A 24,371-nucleotide genomic window follows, 5' to 3' on the forward strand; every position below is an offset into this window, starting at 1 on the left:
TTCCTAACCAAACATGCTGCTTCACCTATCAAGATGAGTCTATTTCCATTTCCCCTTAAATCTGGGCTAGCCTTGTTACCTTTTTTGATCAATAGAATACAGAAGTGACCCTTTGCCAATTCTGGGCCTGGCCCTCAAAGAGCTTCTACTTCACTCTTTAGGAGCCTTGAGCCACCATGTAAGAAATCTCTGTAACTACTGGGACTGAGAGACAGAGGCCCGGAAAACCCTAGCCATTTCAGTTAATCCAGGTGAGCACTAGACATGAGTGGAGGCATTGGGGAACATTCCAGCCCCGGCCGAGGTCCCAGCTGAATGCAGCCTTATGAGTGACCCCCAACTAACAGCAGGAGGAGCAGAACTACCAGCTGAGTCCAGCCAAACAAACTATGAAATATAATAAATCATGGTCTAAAGCTTAAAATTTATGCCACAAAGATTTACGTTGGTTCACCATGAAGCAAAAGATAATCAGCAGAATTTAAACCAGGGTGTTGTAATAACTCTCTCAGGAATATTTATATCTTAAGTATTTTCTCTAAGAAATAAAAAAGTACAGATCCTTTGCAACATTCAGATAAAGTGGCCCCAGGGAGGAAATGAATAATTCAGCAAGATCATTTTACCATTGTTCAAGTCTCAGCTTAAAAAGTCTATAATTTATGATAGTGACAAAGGGCATATTTGCTAAAATATTTTATGTTGAAAGGCCAAATTACATGCAGTTATGAGCTTTTGGACAGGGAGGCCTGGTGTGCTGCGATTCATGGGGTCGCAAAGAGTCGGACACGACTGAGCGACTGATCTGATCTGATGAGCTTTCCTATCATTTGTTCAACTAAGAATTGAATCACAATTTACAGATTATTAGCAACTTTGATAACTACCATCTTATATTTCCAAAGGTTTTATCTAACCATAAAGAACAAATATGTACTTAAAATGGAAAAAGAAATATCAGGTCTTAGAATAAAAAGAAGGGTAACAAGTGATCTGGGCTTCCCAGGTGGCGCTAGTGGTAAAGAATCCACCTGCCAATGCAGGAGACGTAAAAGAGGAGGGTTCAATCCCTGGGTTGGGAAGATCCCCTGGAGGAAGGCATGGCAACCCACTCTAGTATTCTTGCTTAGAGAGTCCCACGGACAGGGGAGCCTGGTGGGCTGCAGTTCATGGGGTCCCAAGAGTTGGATATGACTGGAGCGACTGAGCATGCACACAAGTGATCTATTTGATGTCAAAAACTGGCAGCAACAGTTTTATTTGAGTTAGAATTTTTCATTGTTTTCTTCACATAAAATGGGAAAGCTACCTTTTGGGGAGTACAAAAATGAAATAAACTAACCACTTAAGTATCAAGCTTTATAGAAGATAAAAATAAAAACACATTTCCTATACTGCCCCCAGATACTTCCAGTCTAGCTGGTTGAAGGAAGAACTACTCAAGAGTTTAGCTGTTCAAAATGTACAAAGTAGTATCACAAAGAAACCTGATATTGTCGCATTAGTGTTACAGAATTCAGAGGAAGCAAATAGCAGTAGAGAGATTTTTTCCTACAATTCAGGATTTAAGCTGTACCTTAAATAATATATATATACATATATTTTTTTTTCTTTTAAAGAGCAAGGAAAGTTGCTTTTTGCTCATCTTGTTCCTAAAGGCAGGAAATAAGATGAGCAAAAGCACTTCTAAGGGTTGCTGTGACGCTCAAAACATAGTTCAGTAAGACTAGAGGAGTGGGACTTGGCAGTCAGAACCTGCGACAGGCAGAATTCTAAGATGACTCCCCAGTGATCCTTGTTGTTGTTCAGTCGCTAAATCGTGTCTGACTCTGTGCGACCCCACGGACTGTAGCCCACCAGGCTCCTCTGTCCACGTGGGATTCTCCAGGAAAGAATACTGGAATCAGGGTAGTCCGCTTGGCCCACAGTTTGGTTCACTAGAAGGAAGTGCTTCTCAAACTTTTATGTACATACCAGTCATGTGGGGTTCATGTTAAAGGGGAAAACCTGCTGGAGACATAGATAAGAGCCAAGAATGTGCTTTTTTAATAAGCTCCCAGGTGATGCCAGTGCTGCCAGTCTCCAGATCTACACCCATGATGTTCAGTAAGGTAGCCACTAGACATGTGGAGCTATTAAGCTCCCAAAATCTGGCCAGTCCGAATTTAGATGAGCTGATAGGTGTCATTCAGAAAACTAAGATCATGGCATCCGGTCCCATCACTTCATGGCAAATAGATGGGGAAACAGTGCAAACAGTGGCTGACTTTATTTTGGGGGGTGCTCCAAAGTCACTGCAGATGGTGACTGCAGCCATGAAATTAAAAGACGCTTACTCCTTGGAAGGACGGTTATGACCAACCTAGATAGCATATTAAAAAGCAGAGACATTACTTTACCAACAAAGGTCTGTGTAGTCAAGGCTATGGTTTTTCCAGTGGTCGTGTATGGATGTGAGAGTTGGACCATGGAGAAAGCTGAGCACGGAAGAATTGATGCTTTTGAACTGTGGTGTTGGAGAAGACTCTTGAGAGTCCCTTGGACTGCAAGGAGATCCAACCAGTCCATCCTAAAGGAAATCAGTCCTGGGTGTTCATCGGAAGGGCTGATGCTGAAGCTGAAACTCCAATACTTTGGCCACCTGATGGGAAGAGCTGACTCATTTGAAAAGACCCTGATGCTGGGAAAGATTGAGGGCAGGAGGAGAGGGGGACGACAGAAGATGAGATGGTTGGATGGCATCACCAACTCAATGGACATGAGTTTGGGTAAACTCCTGGAGTTGGTGATGGACAGGGAGGCCTGGCGTGCTGCAGTCCATGGGGTCGCAGAGTAGGAAAGGACAGAGTGACTGAACTGAACTGATAGGTGTAAAATACCTACCGATTTCGAAGACATGGTACAAAAACAAATACTTCAGTAGTTTCTATAGATTTCACAATGAACTAATAATATACTGCATATAGTGGGTTAAATCAAATGTTGGTTATCTCAATTTTTTTTTTTTTTTAATTATGTTGTGGCTCACGGCTCACGTTATGTTTTTACGTTTCTACTGGACAGCGCTCTCCTAGACTAACAATCCTCCCAATTGTGAAGCTCCCCCTATTGTGAAATTTTCAGAATAAAAGAGAGCCTATTCCTTCCCTTAGGTGTTTCGAAAGCATACCTTTTACTTCCCAACCATTAGAAACAAAAATAATCTTTTTAAAAGTAACAATACATATATGCTCTGAGTCCTCTCATTTTTGCTGAGGCTCCAACTGGAACACTTTTCTCTTCCTCTGGTTCCCACGCTACAAGATCGTATCGCGCACCACAAGAAAACAATAATAAAAAAGCGGTCTCCGACCTGAAGCCAAACTGGGACAGGGCCTAAGCCATCGCTTCCGCGTCACCCAAACAGAGGCGGAGGAAGCCGCTTGTCAGCCGGCGGCACCCCCTCGGCCCCTCCTCCTCTAGCGTCGACCTCCCCAAGATGGCGAACCGCAGGGGCTCACTTCCGCTTCCGGTGCGAGTCGCCGGGCCGGGGGGGGGCAAGATGGCGGTGGCAGTAGGGGTCCGCGGCCGGTGCGAGCTGCCGCCGTGCTCCAGTCCAGGCTGGTTTCTCAGCCTGTCCGCCTTGCTGAGTGTGGCAGCTCGAGGGGCCTTCGCCACCACGCACTGGGTCGTCACGGAGGACGGGAAGATCCAGCAGCAGGTAGCGGCCAGGGTGCCCCTCTCCGCCCGCCCTCGCTCGGGAGGAAAGACTCCCCAGACCGGCCCGGCCCCTGGCTACTAGCCTCCGCGCGGCTCCGCCCCCAGCTTACCTTCCCACGGTCCTGGTGTCGGGGTTCGGGCGACCCCCGCGCTCTGACCCACCCATTCCCCGCTAGTGGACTGACTCTGGCCTCTGCCGTCTGCAAGTTCTCAGGCTTCCTTCCACCCCTGGGGTCGCGCGCCGCTCGGGGAGAGTCGCCCAGCGGTGAGGGCATCGGGCCCTGGGGACCTTTTCTGGCGCTCTGGCTTTAGAAACCGGATTCATTATTTCTTCCCTGGTGCCTCTCAGGCCCACGCGTCACCAGCCCTCCCCGAGGAAGTAGAAAGCAGGTGGCAGCGCCCGGCTGTGCGCGAGTCCCAAGGAGGTGACAGCTTCGGCCCCCCTAGGCCGTGTGTCAGCTAATGCTGCTTCCCCCGTCTCCTCTCCCACATGCTGGCGTTCGTGTCAGGCTGGGGTGCTTTCAGCTGGGACCGTTACCCAGGTCAGCAGGGGCTCATTAAAAACCGCACGCACACTCTGTTTGCAAAGGAATGCTTGAGGATGCCTTTGGTGGCGTTGCGTGCATCTTTTCAGCCGTAAACTGCCCTGGTTTCCCAGTGTTCTTTGCCCAGTTTCTTTACCTACTACCTTTGACCCGGCCCCTCAAGGAGAATATGTGATTTCTTGGAAGGTTGAATGAATTACTCAGAGGAGAGGCTGCTTTTCTTACGTAACTTTCTGATGGCCTGTATTTTGTGAATGCTGCTGATGCTTGAAGAATGCATGAGTGTGTATTCTGCTGCAGAAACTCGGTACATTTAATGACTTCCAGCACTTAAGCGCAGTCCTGTAAAGTCCAGGGAACATTTACAGAGTGGCGTGTGTGCCTCATGCAATTTCATTTGGTCCGCTGGTTCGAAATGTATTAACCATTGTCCTGTGAAAGTCGCGGGTTATATGTAATGCTTGGTGAGGCTTGCGTTTGTATAAACTGAAGTTCACATTTAGAGCCACCTTGTGATGGCAAATTTTGTCTTAAATATAATGAATGAATAAAGCAGTTTAAAAGTCAGTGTTGGTTTTGGTGAGTGGCTTTCAGTGTGTATCTGAGAAAAGACTGACTTCTTTATACTGGGTGGCAGTTTCTCCATACCCAAGTTATTGCACTAGAAAAAATTTCCTCTTCATGGCCATACCGGGTGAGATTTAAAATACATATGTGTGTTTCAGACACCCTAGACAACACTTAGAAATTCGTCTCTAACGGAAGATGGGAAATTTTTTCTGCAAGTCCTGATTGCTTCTGTCCTTCTGTCTCCCAATAATGGTTTTCCCTGAGGCCCTGGTGGAGGGGGATGTGGAATTAAGTCACTCCTGCTGCTTTTGGGGGAGCTGTCTCCTATTGGCTCTTTTGCAGTATTGTTTTTGGCCACAGCTATTTATACCTCCTGACACCTGACTTCTCCTTCCCATTTTGATGTCTTGCTGTTCGTCTGAGAAACTGGCCTATCTGAAAAGTGAAAGCTGGTAGAAATGTAATATTTGCTGAACATTGCAGTGGAAAAGTTGAATCTGATTTGGTTTTTGTTTCTTCAATACGGCCTTTCTTTTTGCACATCGGGTTTTGGTGGGGAAAGGCGGGAGTTACTAGAAACTTGTTTGAGAAAGGGGCAAATATACAGAATCATCTGGGTCTCTTCCAAGTCACCCCTACAGTTGGTAGTTAGGCTTAAAGTTAGGAAAGCAAGATTTCTTTACTACATACACCTGTTTTTAGTGATCCTCTTCAGTGAATTGTCCAGTACTTTGCTAAATAACATTTACAATGTTAAGTTCAGGCAACTGCAAAATTTTATACCAGAAGTAAAGTTGGTGATTACAGTGTAACAGTAAGAGGCTAGGGAAAGGAAGTTGGATTTAATATGAGGGGAAAGCCCATGTAAATAAAGTGAGAGTTGAACATCAGGGTCAGTCTCTGAGTTCCACTCTGATAGTTATGCATGCATTACCCATGCTGTCTTTTCTGGCCATAATTTGAATGCAGGAGAATCAAAACCTTCATTTAGATTTTGATTAATTATCACATTTGGATATATTTATCAAAGAACTGAAAGATTTCTTTAGTACATGAATTTGCATATATTGCAGATGCGGGAGACCTTGGTTAGATCTCTGGGTTGGGAAGATCTCCTGGAGAAGGGAAAGGCTGTACACTCCAGTGTTCTTGCCTGGAGAATTCCACGGACTCGTCCATGGGGTCACAAAGAGTTGGGACACGACTGAGCAACTTTCACTTTTTCAGATCTGTTCATACTTTCAGAAACATAACTAATTTAGTATATATGTTGTGTCTTACCGGAAATGCCAAACTCCTTGCTATTTGTTTTTGGTTGTATTAGCTGAGAGCAGTGGTATGATTTCATTTTTATTTGTTTATTTTGGCTGTGCCACACAGCTTCCTGGATCTCAGTTCCCTGACCAGGGATTGAACTCCGGTATGAAAGCCCAAAATCCTAAGCGCAAGGCCCCCAAGGAGCCCCATGATTTCATTTTTAAAGTTAGGGAAAGGGTTAAGGACAAACTGAAATAGCAGACCTTTGCAAATACCTTTTGAAACTCTTCACCCAGTATTTAAACCTATCCAAATTAGGTATAATAGGTCATTGTTTTCAGAGTGAATGTGAAGTGCTTATGAATTAAAAATCTGAACTGCCCAAAATACAGACTTAGATAGGAAGATTTTCCATCATTATAGTTAAAGTTTGAAGTACAGTAAGCAGTATTTCCCAGAAGAAGATAACATTTATTTTGGCTTTTCTGTTTCAAACCTTAGATGATAAAGATAGGCACCCATAAGTTGCAGACTTGTAAACCTGCCGTATGTATTGGAAGGCCTGGATCTGTAGAGGGGTTGAAATGGGTCTTTGGGTCAGGGCAAGGAAGCGAACATTAGACTTCCTAACCGTCAAAGCTGGGACTGCTTCTGGCAGTAGCAGGTGTCTAGTACTTGGCATGGCAACTCAGGGGATTGTTCGTTTCCACAGTCCCCACTCTGGCTAGGAAGCACACCGTCCATGTTTTTAGGCTCTGGTTTACTGAGCCGCTGAACTCCGAGGAGCATTGTCCAGGGAGTCCTGGAGCTGGATGTGAAGAGAGCCCTCCAGTGCCAAGTCTATTTCCCACTGCAGTCAGAGGACTTCTAAGGAAAGGCCCCCCTCCACCTCTGTGCTTTTCTCCAAGCTCCGGGCTTTGGCACACTTCTGAACTCCTAATGTCCCTATGCCTGAAAACTAGTAAGATCCTCTCACTTTTTTTAAGCAGGAGTCCCTAACTTGTGATCTATGGGCTTGAGGTGTGAGATTCTTAAAATCTAGTTACTAGGAGGATCTCCAGTGTAATCAGGCCAGTGGATCTTTTGTATGACTTCAAGATAAATTTTTTGTTTGTTTCATTTTGACAGTTCTTTTTGCTTAATTACTAGTATGGAGACACCTATTTTCTTTTTTAATCAAAAGTGTCTAGCAATTCACCAGCATTGAAGGTGAAATAAACTTCTGTGAATTAGCCTAAGAACCTCTGGGGTTCGACCCCTGGGTCAAGAAGATCCCCTGGAGTAGGAAGTGGCAATCTACTCCAGTATTCTTGTCTGGAAAATTCAATGGACAGAGGAGCCTGGCGGGCTACTGTCCATGGGGTTGCAAAGAGCCGGACGCAACTGAGTGCACACACACACACACACACGTGTGCGCGCACACACACGCACACACGCACCTGTCATATCACTTCTTTGGGAAAATTTTTGCCTTATTTTCCACATTAGCAGCTTACAGATCAACTTTTGAAATGTTACCAGTTAGTTGTCGACTTACCGAATCAAGAATTTGAACTCCTAACACAGGGTTTATTACCTCTGATAGCGTCTTCATAAATGGAAGTCTAAAAACTTTAAAAAATTTAGAGTATCAACCCTTGGCATTTTAGATTTGGAAAAAATTCTTAAAGAATATATGGTACAACTCCTAGGAGAGAAAGTCACCCAAAGACACTAATGAATGGCATTTAGTGGTAGCAAGAAGTAAAGATGTGTTTATTCGTGGTTACGTGCAGGTGAGCAGCTTATGTAGTTTGAAGTGGTTTGGTTTCTCTTAACCTTTGTAACACCTACAAAGGAAGGAATATAAAGAAAAATAAAACCAAATGAAGTCAATGTCTTCTCTTTTCCAGTTTGCTTTACCTTTGCAAAATGTTTTATGATAACTTCAAATTTGGGGTGGGTGGATGGAGAAGGTTCCTAAATAGATGTGAGTTAATTTGGGGTCACTTAATCATTCTGCCTCTTATCAAAGGGATGTCTTCAGAGTTCAGATCATTTTAACTGCTCAGAACAAATAAGGCTTCCTACAAAATGAATGCTCTGAAGCCTAGCAAACTTGGAAAGAACAGTTGATGAGCAACTATTTCAGCAACTATAATATAACCTAAGGAAGAGCTATTATATTTAGTTGGACAAACTGGCTAAATCTCTATTTACTGATCTTTACTAGCTTGTAAGTGAAGGAGTGGTTTAATTTTGGTCTCATGTTAAGTGATTTGGTTAATCTGGGAGAGAGCATCCGTATGGTACTGTGGAGCTAACAACTTCATTTCAATGCTTTTCAAAATGGAACCCATCTTTTTGACATAGAGCACTGTTTCTGTGTTTTTACACTTCAGGGATTTACTTGGTCCTAGAGGTCATGCTGGTTAGTTACTAACTATCCAGGCACCTACCAAACCTTTGGAATTTATCCTCAGTGTTGACATCAAAGTGTTTCTTGCTCAATCCATTTTTTAAAGCTATTTCCCACTATTATTTTTCTTCTTATAGATTACGCAGGTGTTAACTGTGTTTATACGGGAGATTAGTTATAGCTTGGAAATATACAGAGATAAATTATAGCTTTAAGTTCAGTTTACTCGCTCAGTCGTGTCCAACTCTTTGCGACCCCATGGACTGCAGCACGCCAGGCTTCCCTATCCGTCACCATCTCCTGGAGCTTACTTAAGCTCATGTCCATCTAGTCAGCGAAGCCATCCAACCATCTCATCCTCTGCCGTCCCCTTCTCCTCCCGCCTTCATTCTTTCCCAGCATCAGGATCTTTTACAGTGAGTCAGTTCTTCCCATCAGGTGGCCAAAGTATTGGAGCGTCACCTTCAGCATCTATCCTTCCAATGAACATCCAGGACTGATCTCTTTTAGGATGGACTGGTTGGATCTCCTTGCAGTCCAAGGGACTCTCAAGAGTCTTCTCCAGCACCACAGTTCAAAAGCATCAGTTCTTCTGCACTCAGCTTTCTTTACAGTCCAACTCTCACATCCATACATGACTACTGGAAAAACCATAGCTTTGGCTAGACGGACCTTTGTTGGCAAAGTAATTCTCTGCCTTTTAATATGCTGTCTAGATTGGTCATAGCTTTAAGTACTTTTCCCAATTATTTATTGAACAAATATTTATTGACGACTTCCTTTTTTCACCAGCCCACAGTGCTTTGAAGGGTATGTTCTTTTCCATTGGCTCCAATTCTCATTTTTGCTTAGGTGGTGAGCAGAGCACACCTCCTTCTTGAACCATTTTTTGGGGGGCAGGGGGCTTTTCCGCCTCTGCTTATCTTCTAGATCCGTGGCTTTCAAACTTGACTATGCACAGAAATAATCCAAGGTGCCTGCTTAAGATGCTGATTCCCAGGTTGCTGAGAGTGTCTGATTCAGTAGGTTGATGGTGAAGCCAAGATCTTTACATTTTAATCAAACTTCTCAGGAGGTTATGGTGCAAATGGGTCACCGGACATTATGAGAAATTCAGTTTTAGATCTTGCTCTTCCTTTGCCTTTTTTTGCAGGCTTCTCTTTTACTCTTTGCGTATACCTGGGCTATCTCATCCTTTCCCAGTACTTCAATTACCGTATATATGCTGGGAATATCTACCTTTCTTTCTACAACTCAGAGTTTCTTCTCCATAGTTATAAATTCAAGACTTCTGTGTTAACTCCATGTTGAACGTCCTCTATGCAATTCAAACTTATTATTGCCAAATCTAAACTGTTGTACACCTACACCTGTGTGATGCTGTGTTTCCCCAAACTTAATGAAAGATACCGCATTTGCCATCTGCCACTGCCACTGCTCCCGTTGGACAGATAGGTAGTACTTGTCTAGCTGTCTTTTCCCATCTCTCCCTCCTCCCTACCGGCATTTTTCAATTTTACTTTCTAATTATACCCTGCTTCTTTCCATAGCCACTACCATTGCTCTAATTCTCGCTGCCTCATTAATTGCTGTACCCGCCTAACTGTTCTCCCTGCTTCTAGTCCTGTCCCGCTTCCACTTTCTCCACAATGCAATTAGAATAATCTTTTAAAACCTTCTTTGTTTTTTTGTTTAAAAATTCGAGTTACAAAATTGACGTGTGGCATTGTAAAAATAAATGCCCAGCACTATGGGAGTATATACAGTCACAGAGTGAAGCCCTCCTACCTCTACTTATTATTCAGTTCAGTCGCTCTGTCATGTCCGACTCTTTGCGACCCCATGAATCGCAGCACGCCAGGCCTCTCTGTGCATCACCAACTCCCGGAGTTCACTCAGACTCAGGTCCATCGAGTCAGTGATGCCATCCAGCCATCTCATCCTCTGTCGTCCCCTTCTCCTCCTGCCCCCAATCCCTCCCAGTATCAGGGTCTTTTCCAATGAGTAACTCTTCGCATGAGGTGGCCAAAGTACTGGAGTTTCAGCTCTAGCATCATTCCTTCCAAAGAAATTCCAGGGCTGATCTCCTTCAGAATGGACTGATTGGATCTCCTTACAGTCCAAGGGACTCTCAAGAGTCTTCTTCAACACCACAGTTCAAAAGCATCAGTTCTTCGGCGCTCAGCTTTCTTCACAGTCCACCTCTCACATCCCTGCATGACCACTGGGAAAACCATAGCCTTGACTAGATGGACCTTTGTTGGCAAAGTAATGTCTCTGCTTTTCAGTATGCTGTCTAGGTTGGTCATAACTTTTCTTCCAAGGAGTAAGCGTCTTTTAATTTCATGGCTGCAGTCACCATCTGCAGTGATTTTGGAGCCCAAAAATATAAAGTCTGACACTGTTTCCACTGTTTCCCCATCTATTTCCCATGAAGTGACGGGACCAGATGCCATGATCTTCGTCTTCTGAACTTTTTCACTCTCCACTTTCACTTTCTTCAAGAAGCTTTTTAGTTCCTCTTCACTTTCTGCCATAAGGGTGGTGTCATCTGCATATCTGAGGTGATTGATATTTTTCCTGGCAGTCTTGATTCCAGCTTGTGCTTCTTCCAGCCCAGCGTTTCTCATGATGTACTCTGCATAAAAGTTAAATAAGCAGGGTAACAATATACAACCTTGACGTACTCCTTTTCCTATTTGGAACCAGTCTGTTGTTCCATGTCCAGTTCTAACTGTTGCTTCCTGACCTGCATAGAGGTTTCTCAAGAGGCAGGTCAGGTGGTCTGGTATTGCCATCTCTTTCAGAATTTTCCACAGTTTATTGTGATCCACACAGTCAAAGGCTTTGGCATAGTCAATAAAGCAGAAGTAGATGTTCTTCTAGAACTCTCCTGCTTTTTCCATGATCCGGAGGATGTTGGCAATTTGATCTCTGGTTCCTCTGCCTTTTCTAAAACCAGCTTGAACATCAGGAAGTTCACGGTTCACATATTGCTGAAGCCTGGCTTGGAGAATTTTGAGCATTACTTTACTAGCGTGTGAGATGAGTGCAATTGTGCAGTAGTTTGAGCATTCTTTGGCATTGCCTTTCTTTGGGATTGGAATGAAAACTGACCTTTTCCAGTCCTGTGGCCACTGCTCAGTTTTCCAAATTTGCTGGCATATTGAGTGCAGCACTTTCACAGCATCATTTTAGGATTTGAAATAGCTCAACTGGAATTCCATCACCTCCACTAGCTTTGTTCGTAGTCATGCTTTCTAAGGCCCACTTGACTTCACATTCTAGGATGTCTGGCTCTAGGTGAGTGATCACACCTTCGTGATTATCTGGGTCGTCCAAGAAAAAACACCTTTAAAACAAATGAGTCCATACCCCAGAATATGGTTGAGGTTCGTTAACGTGTCTTGAGGTCTGGCCTTTCCTTCTCTCTAGCCTGTCTCTGGAGAAGGCAGTGGCACCCCACTCCAGTACTCTTGCCTGGAAAATCCCATGGATGGAGGAGCCTAGTAGGCTGCAGTCCATGGGGTTGCTAAGAGTTGGACACAACCGAGCGACTTCACTTTCACTTTTCACTTTCATGCATTGGAGAAGGAAATGGCAACCCACTCCAGTGTTCTTGCCTGGAGAATCCCAGGGACGGGGGAGCCTCGTGGGCTGCCGTCTATGGGGTCGCACAGAGTCGGACATGACTGAAGCGACTTAGCAGCAGCAGCAGCCTGTCTCTGCTCATCCTTGAGGGCCCCACTCTCACTTCCGAAGGTACACACATAACACACTTAGCTGTATGTAACTTTTTTGTCAGTATCCCCAAATATGCTCTGCTCTCACTTACTTCTGGGCCTTTGTACATGGTCTTCCCCACAAATGTCTCAGTCCACCTAACTCACACTCTTCACAAGTTAAACGTAGAGGGACGCCTCTCTGATGTGCAGATTGGAATAAGCTGTTCTCGCAAGGTGTTTTCAGAGCATCCTGCATTCCCTTGTGAAAGCATTTGCCTGCCATGTTCTGTCTTTTGTACTTCACCATGTTTGCTTTTGTAAATGTCCTGCTAGACTACTGTATGCTCCATGGAGGGAGTAGCTATATTCATCTTCTCTGCAGCTGCAGTATCTCTCACACTGTGTCCTCACAGAGGCTGCAGTAGTATCTGTTGAATGGATGATGTAAGGAAGCCTGAGAAGTGGTTCCTACTTTTTAGAAATTTACCATTATGTGAATGAAGCCTTACAGTACTCACTAGTGTGGAAGTCATCTGGGGACTAGCCTAAAGGAAGCCTCAGGAGATCTTGAAATCTCCAAGTAACCCATCAGTGGATCAGCCCCAAGGCCTTCAGAAACCTGCTGTACACAGGTGAGATCCATAATTTCAGAGATAGCTCATGCCTCTTTATTGTGGTCAGGCTGTGTATGCAAGAGAAGTCATCCACTCATCGCTGACATTACATCTGAAAGGTCAGCACTTGCTCAGTCATTAAAAGTAGGAAGAAGCGACAGGAAACTGATAAACAAGAAAAGCAGAAAAAGAATCGGAAAGGGCTGAGGTGAAGTAGATGGGAACTGGCAGCTGCACTGTTGAGGACGGATTAGATCAGCCGTGGGGTTCAGCAGTTGTTGCAGTTGAGAAGCAGCGCTGGTGGAAGTGAACAGAAGGCACTCTGACAGCCAGGAATAAGAGGACTTGCCAGCAGGTCAGGTCAAAAATTAGAACAGCTTTGCACTCCGCGGTGTAGGGAGCCGGGTGTGGGCAGGGCCTGCATCTCAGCTGTGCTCCACGCGGGCAAGAGCAAGGGGAATCCCTCTGCCAGCAGACTTGTCCGCTTCCAGACTCCCCTCCTCTTCACATGGGACCATTCCAATAGGTCCTTCATCCGCACCACTCTTGTCAAAATTCCCAGGGCCTTCCATATTGCCACATTCAGTGCTCAGTTCAGAGGCATCTTTCTGAACCTCTTAGCAGCCCAGCAGTTGTCCTCAGACTTCATCAGACTATTTTTTTCATGACTTTCAGAACATATATTCCTGGTTTTCCTTCTAAATCCCTGCCACAAGCTCTCATTCTTTTCTGCTGAATTTGGTTTGTTGGTTTTAAATATTTAAACCTTTTTGGTTTGTTAGTCTTAATTATTGGAGTGCCCCATTTCTTCCCTCTGTGCGTGTGCCCACCAGACGATCTGATGCCATCTCATGGCCTACAGTGCTATATCTGTAGTCCCTGGACCCTATCTGCAGTCTCACCCTGAACTCTAGTTCGTACAGCCAGCTGCCTACTCAGCCTCTCCACCTGCCTGTTGACACCACGTGTACATCCTGTCCTTGATTTCCTGCCCCACCACACCCATTACCAGATGGTTCATGCCCCCAAATCTTGCTATTGTCCTTAACTCTTTCCTGTCACATCTCATACCCAGTCTATCAGCAACCTGTCAACTTGTGAAATGCATTCTGAATCCTGCCGGGTCATTCCATCTCTACTTTCACAAGCCTAGTCCAGACGATCGTCTTGTCTCTCCTGAACGTCTGCAGTAACCGCCTAATAGGTCTCCTTGTTTCTCTGCTCCATAGACTCTGTTCTCCCCAGAGCAACCAAAGTGATCTTTTAAAAAGCAAAAGTTTTGGTCATGCCACTCCTTGAGGAGTCTTAGGGGAAGGGAAGCAAAGAGTCTCAGAAAACCTTCAGTGGTTTCTCGTCACACTTGAACAATAAAACCTAGTTTTCACCGGGACCTGTAGGCTCTGCAGGATCTGGGACCTGGCTCCTGGCCACCTCTCTGCCCTGATGCTACTTTCCTTGTGTGCTGTGTTTCGGTCATACTGCCCTTCAGCTGGTTTTCAGGGTACCAAGTTCACTTGTTTTGGGTTGACCAAGACCTTTGCCTTTGCTCCTTCCTCCACGTGAAACACTTTTCTGCAGACATCAACATGGCTCATCCTTTCTCTTCTTTCAGGCCTCTGTCCTCATGTCCCCCATTTCTGACCAGACTGTCTAAAACAGCATCTCTTTCCATCACTCTGTTTTCTGTATGTTTCTTCATGGTATTTATCACTGGCACTATACTGCAACATATACTTTATTGTATGTCTTTCTACGTGAACATAATAAGCTCTGTGAAGGCAACAGCTTTGTTCAGTGAAGTAACCCAGTGCTTAAAACAGTGCCCTGACACATGATGCACACGCGGGAAACACTGAGGACGTGAAGGAGAGAGTACAGGCATGTCTGTGTGCAGGCAGTGATTACTCCTGTATTAGCTCTGCATCTCATATCGGCACACTGAAGGGCCACCGTTGCTTTAATAGTCTGGAGGAGGGAGGTGCATTGACTTTACAGGAGGCAAGCTAACTCACTCATTCTCCCCATTACCAATGCAAGGTCTGGACAGCCTAAGAATTTTTTAAGCACGTGGTATCTCTAACCCAGAATTGTAAGATGGTGCCTCAGATAATCTACTTTCCCATTGGTTATTTTGGATATTTTACTTCTGCAACCTTATGATGTACTCGAAGAACTCATATTTGAGATCGTGACACTTGGGTGTGTGCATAGTTGCTCAGTCGTGTCCAGCTCCTTGCCGCTCTGTGCAATGTAGCCTGCCAAGCTCCTCTGTCCATGGGACTTTTCAGGCAAGAATACTGAACTGGGTTGCCATTTCCTCCTCCAGAGTATCTTCCCAGCTCAGGGATCAAACCCGGGTCTCCTGCATTGCAGGGAGATTCCTTACTGTACCCTGAGCCATTGGGCAAGCCGTTGCAACATTACTTAAGTTAATTGAATATTGTATAAATTTAGGTAAGTCACTTCATATTTTGCTTTCAAGATATACTATTAGGAATTCATACTTGTGCTTCCCATGTTTGTTTAGTCGGTAGTAACAACTTCATGAGTCTAACTTGAACACACATATATTTACTAACATTCTCAGCCTTCATTTTCTTTCTGAGGAACTTAGTTATTTCAGTTAAAATCAGGTGACTGGCAAGAGGCTCTGCCCCCAAAGGTCAAGCCTTTCCACCTTCAGTCTGATTGTTTGGTGGGGAATTGAGATGGGTAGTTAGTCTTTAGATAGAACCTCAGAGAGTAGTACGTGATGAAAGTGGTCAAGTGGAGTCAGGAAAGTTTTTATTGGAGCAAGTATTTGCTGAGTGCTTTTTGTGTGTCCATTACTGCTCTTAGCATACTTAGGTCACTCATTCAATACATGCTTGGATGCTTTTTGTGTTACGAAATTGAAATACAGCTGTGAGGGAGATAAAGTCCCTGCCTTAATAGAGTTTGCATTTTATATAGTCATACATGGAAGTGACTCTTAATTTAGGATATCACCAGGTAACTTTCATTGTAATAAAAACCATTTAATGTCTGTAATTCACTGAACCCTTTACCAAATGTTTTCATGTTCATTATCTCATTTTATCATCATCCAGACTCAGGAAAATGTGGTACTGATCTTTTATTAAAATAATTTAGACAGAATGTGGTTAAATTATTTGCCTGGGGCCATGCAAGTAGGAAGTGTCCGTGTGAACTCAAGCTCAGATGAGATTCTAAACCCTCTTTTCTACAGCGCTAAACATTGCTACTAACATAAAGAAAAATATTTCTGTAGTTTTATTTGTAAAACAAATATTCATCAAAATTAAAAATTTTCTTTAAAATTTTTTTATTTTAAAATTGAACTAAAGACTATAAATGGAGAAGGCAATGGCAACCCACTCCAGTACTCTTGCCTGGAAAATCGCATGGACAGAGGAGCCTGGTAGGCTACAGTCCATGGGGTCGCTAAGAGTCGGATACGACTGAGCGACTTCACTTTCACTTTTCACTTTCATGCGCTGGAGAAGGAAATGGCAACCCAGTGTTGCCACTGGAGTGGCAACCCACTCCAGTGTTCTTGCCTAGAGAATCCCAGGGACGGGGGAGCCTGGTGGGCTGCCGTCTATGGGGTCGCACAGGGTTGGACACGACTGAAGCAACTTAGCAGCAGCAGCAAAAACTATAAAATATATGATAATTGAAAGTTTTTTGCACTAGTTTGTTATAAAATGAAAAGTTAAAATTTCGTAACTACCCACAATCTCTCTTCTGGAAACAAATTATTTGTGTATTCTTCCCTAAAGTTTCTGTACATTTGCAAACACACAGTGTTTTTTTTTAATATGAGACTAGGAACATTTGGTCTCACTGTTAGCTTTTATTCACTTCATAAGCCTTAGACATCTGTCCATATCAGAAGTAGAAGGCTGCCCTTTTCTCCCTTAAGCATGCATAGCATTGGGCTGTATGGATGTTCTGTAACTTGTTGAAGCAGTCCCTAAGGGTGGACATTTAGGTTGTTTCCATATTTTTACTACTACAGACATTCTTGCAGAGGGTGAACATGCAAATACATTCATCTTTGCATGATGCCATGCATATATTGAGTGTGTCTGTAAGATAAACTCTATGGAGTGGAATTTCCTGGTTCTAAAAATGCATATATTTACTTTTCTTAGATTTGCTAAATTGTTTTCCTAGCAGACTGTGTCAACAGTGTTGGGATGTGCAAAAAAAATTTCATAATCCAGTTCTAGTGAAAGACCTCTAATCTACCCACTACCTTTAGCTAAACAGTGTTGTGACCATCAGTGGAAATAAGAACAGAAAGGGACCTTCAGTTAAATTTTTTTATCTTCATAGACAAAATTAAACCTTTGTCATTAATGTTTATTTCACAGTTTTTGTTGTTCAGTCATTAAGTCATGTCAGACTCTTTGTGACCCCATGGACTGCAGCACGCCAGGCTGTCCTGTCCTTCACTGTCTCCCGGAGCTTGCTCAAATGCATGTCGGTTGAGTCAGTGATGCTGTCTAAACCATCTTGTCCTGTGTTGCCACCTTCTCCTCCTGTGCTCAGTCTTTCCCAGCTTGTCTTAGCTTGGGCTGCCATAACAAAATGCCATAAACTGGTGACTTAAGCAACGAAGGTTTATTTTTTCACAGTTCTGAAGGCTGAAATCCAAGATCAGAGTGCCAGCATGGTTGGGTTCTAGTGAGAGCTCTCTTTCTGGCTTGCAGACAGTTACATCTTCCTCCTCCCTCTCATGGCAGAGGAAAAGAGAAAATGAGCTCTCTGGTATGGCCTTAAGCTCACAGGAGCACCAATCCCATCACGAGGGCCCCGGTCTCGTGTTGTCGTTTAGTCGCTCCATCGTGTTTGACTCTTTTGCAACCCCGTGGACTGTAGGCTGCCAAGCTCCTTTGTCCGTGGGATTTCCCAGAAAAGAATACTGCAGTGGGTTGCCATTTCCTTCTCCAGGGGATTTTCCCAACCCGGCGATTGAACCAGAATCTCCTGCATTGACAGGTGAATCCTTTACCGCTGAACCATCAGGGAAGGCCCCCAACCTCATGACCCCCCCATCTAAATCCAATTACCTCCCAAAGGTCCAGTCTCCGGTTACCATTTTATTGGGAGTTAGGGCTCCTACATATGAATTTATAAGGGGGGACACAGTTCAGTCCATAGTATCCCTCTGGCGCACAGGTTCGTGCACCAGAGTGCCTGGCATTGTGTCTGGTACTTAGTGGGTTCTTGTGTTAGTTTTCTATTGCTGTCATTAAAAATTACCACAAATTGAGTGGCTTAAAACAGCACAGATTTATCATCTCACAGTCCTGTAGGTGTTTCACTGAGCTAAAATCACAGGGACAGCAGCACTGCCTGTCTTTGTGGAGGTTCTAGGGGAAGGTTCATTTCCTTGCTTTTTCCAGTTTCCAGAAACCACCTGTAGTCCTCAGCTTCCAATCCCATTTTATTGCGTCTTCAAAGCCAGCAACTTTGCATCTCTCTCTATAACCTTCCTCTTCCACTTTTAAGGACCCTGTAATTACATTGGGCCCACCTGTTGCATAATCCAGCTGACACTCTCTAGCTTGCTTAATTAAAGTAATCTGACTAACAGCCTCAACTCAATCAGCGGCCTTAATTCCCTTTGCCTTGTATCCTAACATATTCACATGTTTGGGGATTAGCACATGGACATCTTTGTTGAGCCATTGTTCTGTGTTTGGTATTTTCTGCCTGAAAGAAAAACCACTTCTGAGTTACATATACATCCACTCGAACTGCACAGCTACATTGCTTGTGTACGTGTTTACAAGAATAGCACAAGTACACAAATAAGGAATGGTCATGATTCTGGTGCCCTGATTCAGTGTTGCATTTTCTTTTCTTGTGAGTGGTAAGCTATCTACTTTATTCATTGTGTTCTCTGTATATTTTTCAGTGAAGTAAATCAGAAAATGTAGACTGATGACTCTTATAAGAAGTTGTTCATTAGTTGCTCATGTCAAAAATGGTTACTTGCTAATCAGTTGAGAAAATGGTGATCGACATGAATGCTCTAATGATATGTTCAGATCTAGATTATAGCTGTATATTTAATACTTCAAATACCTAGATTATTTTATGTGAGTTTAAGAATTTACAACTATGTCTTCCAAGAACTGAAAATGATAAAGTAAAATCTAATTGAGGGTAACTTTAAAAAATAGGAATATAAGGCCATAAAAATTCATGTAATGGTCAGGATTCAACATTTCTATTTATTTAAAGTTGAATTTTAGTTTAGTAACTTGGTGTTCTATAAAACTGAGGGTGGTTTTTAGTTTTTTATTAAAGTACTCTACAGTTACCCTGAGAGAAGGAAAAAGTCATCTTTAGTAAAAATTTATTTTCAAACCTAGACAGTTCATAACAGTAGCATTTTATTGATCTGATACAGTTACATTTTTCTAGTAAAAGGTCTAGAAAATGTTACATGTTTTGGCAATTAGTACAGCCAGGAAGTTGTGTAAGTCTCTCTTAAGAGTCAAGGCTAAACTGGTATTTTGTGAACTTGAGCATCTATAGCCCTGAAAGGCCACGATAGTTGGACTTGAATTCTGAAGAGAAAGTTGCATGCTAAGTCCAGCAGCAGGCTTCTCTGCCTCTCTCATCCCACCCCTCCAGAGCCCTTCCTGCTGGCAACTGCATGAGCCTGACAGGGCCACAGAGCTCAGGGCCCTTAGGCGTCATTGTGAACTAGATTTGAGATAAGAATGAAAATCTGAGGGGAGAAAGGAATAAAAATACAATAGATACTGTCTTTTTGACTATTTGGCCCCATGTCTATGAGAGGAATTTTTTCCTCTGTGTATATATAAGGAAAAGCTAAAGATTGTTTCTCAAATCTGAGCTTATACTTGTCATTACAGTTGTTTTTTTTAATACAAGAAGACATGTTGCATAGCACTATATAAAGTTTCATTTAAAGTTTCATTTCCCATGGAGGGAGGAGCCTGGTAGGCTACAGTCCATGGGGCTGCAAAGAGTCCGACACGACTGAGCGACTTCACTTTTACTTTCACTTTAATAAGATGACCTGTTCATAGCTCTTTAAAGAAAAGAAATACTTTATAAATTTAAGTATACGTGTTCACTGTAGAAAAGGTCAGAAAACACAAACCAGAAGAGAATAATCATCCAGCTAGAAACCACCATCCATAAAATGTGATGTATAAACTGTAAAATGGATTTTTTTTAATTTTTTAATTTTATTTTTAAACTTTACAATATTGTATTAGTTTTGCCAAATATCGAAATGAATCCGCCACAGGTATACATGTTTTCCCCATCCTGAACCCTCCTCCCTCCTCCCTCCCCATACCATTCCTCTGGGTCGTCCCAGTGCACCAGCCCCAAGCATCCAGTATCATGCATCGAACCTGGACTGGGAATTAGAAGATGGAATGGTAGAAATAAATGAATCAGAGAGGATAAAAGAAAAATGAATTAAAAGAAATGAGGACAATCTCAGAGACCTCCAGGACAATATTAAACGCTACAACATTCGAATCATAGGGGTCCCAGAAGAAGAAGACAAAAAGAAAGACCATGAGAAAATACTTGAGATAATAGTTGAAAACTTCCTAAAATGGGGAAGGAAATAATCACCCAAGTCCAAGAAACCCAGAGAGTCCCAAACAGGATAAACCCAAGGCGAAACACCCCAAGACACATATTAATCAAATTAACAAAGATCAAACACAAAGAACAAATATTAAAAGCAGCAAGGGAAAAAACAAATAACACACAAGGGAATTCCCATAAGGAGAACAGCTGATCTTTCTACAGATGGATTTTTAAAAAGATTTTTTATAAGTGTTTAAAAGGCAAAAATACATATGGCCGGCAAAGAAATGAAAATATGTTCATGCTTTTCTTGTGTTTTTGAGTATATAGAAACTTGGTTACTATTGTTATAAATTTCAGCTGATTGAAATATTCTGGAGAAAAGCTTGTAAAAAATACAACTTTTAGAAGCCAATCCCTTTAACCTAACAATCCCCATTCTGGGAAGGAAACAATTTAGTAGCTATTCGAAAAATTTAGGGGCTTCCCTGGTAGCTCAGTTGGTAAAGAAAGAAGACCCCGGTTTTGATTCCTGGATCCGGAAGATCCGCTGGAGAAGGGATAGGCTACCCACTTCACTATTCTTGGGCTTCCCTGGTGTTTCAGCTGGTAAAGAATCTGTTTGCAGTATGGGAGAACTGGGTTCAATCCCTTGGTTGGGAAGATCCCCTGGAGAAAGGAAAGGCTACCCACTCCAGTATTCTGGCCTGGAGAATTCCATGGACTGTATAGTCCATGGGTTTGCAGAGTTGGACACAACTGAGCGACTTTCACTTTCAAAAAATTTAGGTGTAAGGATACTCATCCCAGTATTGTTAAAAGGAGAGCGTAAATTTTAGTAGCAACCTGAGTAAATGACGTTAATATAATTGTTGTTGTTGACCAGATTGCAGTTGTTATTGATTAACATACATGTCATCTACTAAATATGATAATGTAAATCTGTATTTATTGGGAAAGAAGTCTGATGAAACTTAGAGAAGAACAGAGAGGGAAGGGATATAATAGAGTAGATACATTATCTAATTTTTTTAAACAGTATATGCATAGCTATATATGTATATAAATGCTGAGAAGTTACCCTGATAAATATATTTGACAGCAGGTATCTCTGAAGTTGAAAGTTCAAGTAATTCTAACTTTCTTCTTTAGATTGTCTATAATGTGTCTCTTTTTATAGTACCATATATATTTAGCTTGTAAATCAGAAAAAAGATTATTTTGTTACTAAGTTTTAAATTGGAACTTTCTTAGAATTAAGCAGCATGAAGACAGAGAGGGCTGACTTTGTGATACAGTGAGCAACTTAATAGATCAGAAATAGCCACTGCTCACTGGAGCCTTGGTGTCATTTGACGAATTGACAGTTGAAAAGAAGCTCTTAACTGTGTCTTTGGAAATAGTCCCTGCCTGAAGTCCATCCTAAAGGAGATCAGTCCTGGGTGTTCCTTGGAAGGACTGATGCTAACGCTGAAATTCCAGTACTTTGGCCACCTCATGTGAAGAGTTGACTCATTGGAAAAGACTCTGATGCTGGGAGGGATTGGGGGCAGGAGGAGAAGAGAACGACAGAGGATGAGATGGCTGGATGACATCACTGACTCGATGGACATGAGTTTGAGTGAACTCGGGGAGTTGGTGATGGACAGGGAGGCCTGTGATTCATGGGGTTCCAAAGAGTCGGACACAACTGAGCAACTGAACTGAACTGAAAGAAAGTACACGCTTGTATGAGCAAAATGAAAGAATGACAGCTTCATTCATTTGAATATCAGATTACTTCAGTGGTTTAGGCTGGTTAAAAGTGATACTTTAATAATAGTGTTCAATCTTTTATAGAGGTAGGCTTTGGAAAATGTCAGGAATTTTTAGAAGTCATTAGGTTGGGCTCCTTCAGTTTATAGAGAAGGAAACGGGAGCCCTGACAGAAAAGGTGATTTGCTTTAACCGTCACAGAGCTGGTCATGGTCAGGTCAAAGACTTATTTTTTCCTGATTCCTGATGGCTTAGCCACTTCACCTTCTTTCCAGATAGTCATCAGTGAGCCATGATGCCTTAGGAGATAGAGAATCTAACAAATGTGGTATCAGACACTTTTCATCAGTCAACAATGTATCATGTACCTAAGTAAGTAGGTGTTAGTTGTTCGATCGCGTCTTTGTGACCCCATGAACTGTAGCCCGCCAGGCTTCTCTGTCCATGGAATTCTCCAGGCAAGAATACTGGAGTGGGTTGCTGTCCCCTTCTCCAGGGAATCTTCCTGACCCAGGGATCAAACCCAGGACTCCTGCATTGCAGGCAGATTCTTTACCATATGAACCACCAGGGAAGCCCATTATGTACCTAACATGTACACGAAAGCATATAAATACTGAGGGTAGAAAGAGGAATTTTTTAAAAAAATATTTTTTTAGGAAGACACCCATACAATAAAGAATGTAATGTTAGTTAGTACAGAATGTAAATGTTAGTACAGAAGTATATATAAAGTATTATGGGAGCTCAAGAGAAGGATGGTTTCACACACACAAAAAGAAAGAAATGTCATTGGAGCCAAGTCAGTTGGCCTTCATCAAAAACATAAGAAAAGAAATGCATTCCAAGTAGGGGAATTACCGTGTGCAAAGGCACAGAGGCTCCTAGAAGAGCCAGGAGGATTAGAAGATACCCTGGATAGAGGTCCTCAAGAAAGTAGGCAGAGATCTAGCAGTAACAGCAAGACTTGCAGTTTTGAAATTTTTCATTGGAATGTTGAGACAAGTTCTAAGAGTACAGATTCAGTTTGATCCAGGGCTCAAACAGTATCACCAGAACAGGGTTTTTTTCTGTCTTCATTGGTCTACTTTTTTAATCCCTTTCTCAGGCCCCCCGTGGGTACAAGAGGACTAGTCCCCAGTAGCTCAAATAAAAGTTCTGGACTAGGGACTCCTTAGTATAAGACAACTGTTTGGTTAATGTCCCTTCTCAGAAAAAATCACCAAGTTACCAATGGGAGGGAATCCACTGATCAGGCTCCCCACGTGGGAAGGGATGTTTCCAGCCAAGCAGGACAGGCACTTTTGCCATGAGGAGGAGATTGCAGGTGGCTGGATAGGAAAAACTGTAAATACTCCCTGAGTGGGACACTGAAGGTAGAGGTGAAGTCTTGGGGGGTCTTCTTAAAGATTTTTCTTTATGTTTTCCATCATAGTGTCTCAATATTTAAATAATATAAAATCCAGAATAAAAGATTTAAATATTCCATCCCATATTTAACCTAAGGACAATTCTTTTTTAATGAATATGGCATAATATTTCATTAATCAGTTTCAAACTGCTGGCAGGAAAAGTTAATACTGTAAATACTGCCGTTAAAACTGCTTTCGTGTACCCATTTGAATACCATTTTTAAAAAATAAAAGGTAAAAGTATTCATTATATGTGAAGAATAAGTTGCTGTGAGGGGTGGAACTTATGTTACAGTAGAAGTGTTCAATTTCCTGTCATAAAGGACCAGTGGAAAGTGATTGAATTTGGTTTTGTTTTTGCTGTGCTTTGCAGCTGCAGCATTTTGGTTTGCCAACCAGGGATCAAACCCAGGGCCCCTGCAGTAAGAATGCTGAGTCCTAACCCCTGGACTTCCAGGGAATTCCTCGAAAGTGATTGGTTTTGTAGAATTCAGAAGTGTTTATATCCTTAGATTGGTTATTTTAAGTTTACAGTGTTCACCTTTTATTTTACTTGGCGGTGAAGTCATTACCTTTATATAGTGAAATTACCATGTGATTTTACAGAATTCACAGAGACAGGACTCCAAATTAGAGATACAGAAATTAACAATATCTTGAAGATGTCAGCAAATGAAATATATGGAAATGAACCTGACAATGAATAAGATATTTACTGCTGTTCTATATAATTGGATACATGTAGCTATAAAATATATAAAAAGGAAAATAAAATTGGACTGTTATATATGGGTTGAGAT

At 42.6% G+C, this 24,371-nt stretch overlaps 1 protein-coding gene across 6 annotated transcripts in view; it reads left to right on the plus strand.

Annotated features, from left to right (window-relative positions):
* The first annotated feature begins 3,512 nt into the window (after window positions 1-3,512).
* The window catches only part of TTC17 (tetratricopeptide repeat domain 17), a 126,975-nt gene continuing 106,116 nt past the window's right edge, over window positions 3,513-24,371 (plus strand). For 4 of the 6 annotated variants that reach the window (XR_011570917.1, XM_070804077.1, XM_070804079.1 and 1 more), the window contains exon 1: window positions 3,514-3,700. Coding sequence is in view for 5 of the 6 variants with exons in the window: in XM_070804077.1 (XP_070660178.1) it covers window positions 3,542-3,700 (159 nt within the window). In the remaining variant the exon portion in view is untranslated. Of the gene's footprint in view, window positions 3,701-24,371 lie in introns of all 6 variants that reach the window. The other 2 variants (XM_070804082.1, XM_070804078.1) reach the window with 2 other exon arrangements.

This window comes from Bos indicus, chromosome 15 (genome assembly GCF_029378745.1).
Source record: "Bos indicus isolate NIAB-ARS_2022 breed Sahiwal x Tharparkar chromosome 15, NIAB-ARS_B.indTharparkar_mat_pri_1.0, whole genome shotgun sequence".
NCBI lineage: Eukaryota > Metazoa > Chordata > Mammalia > Artiodactyla > Bovidae > Bos > Bos indicus.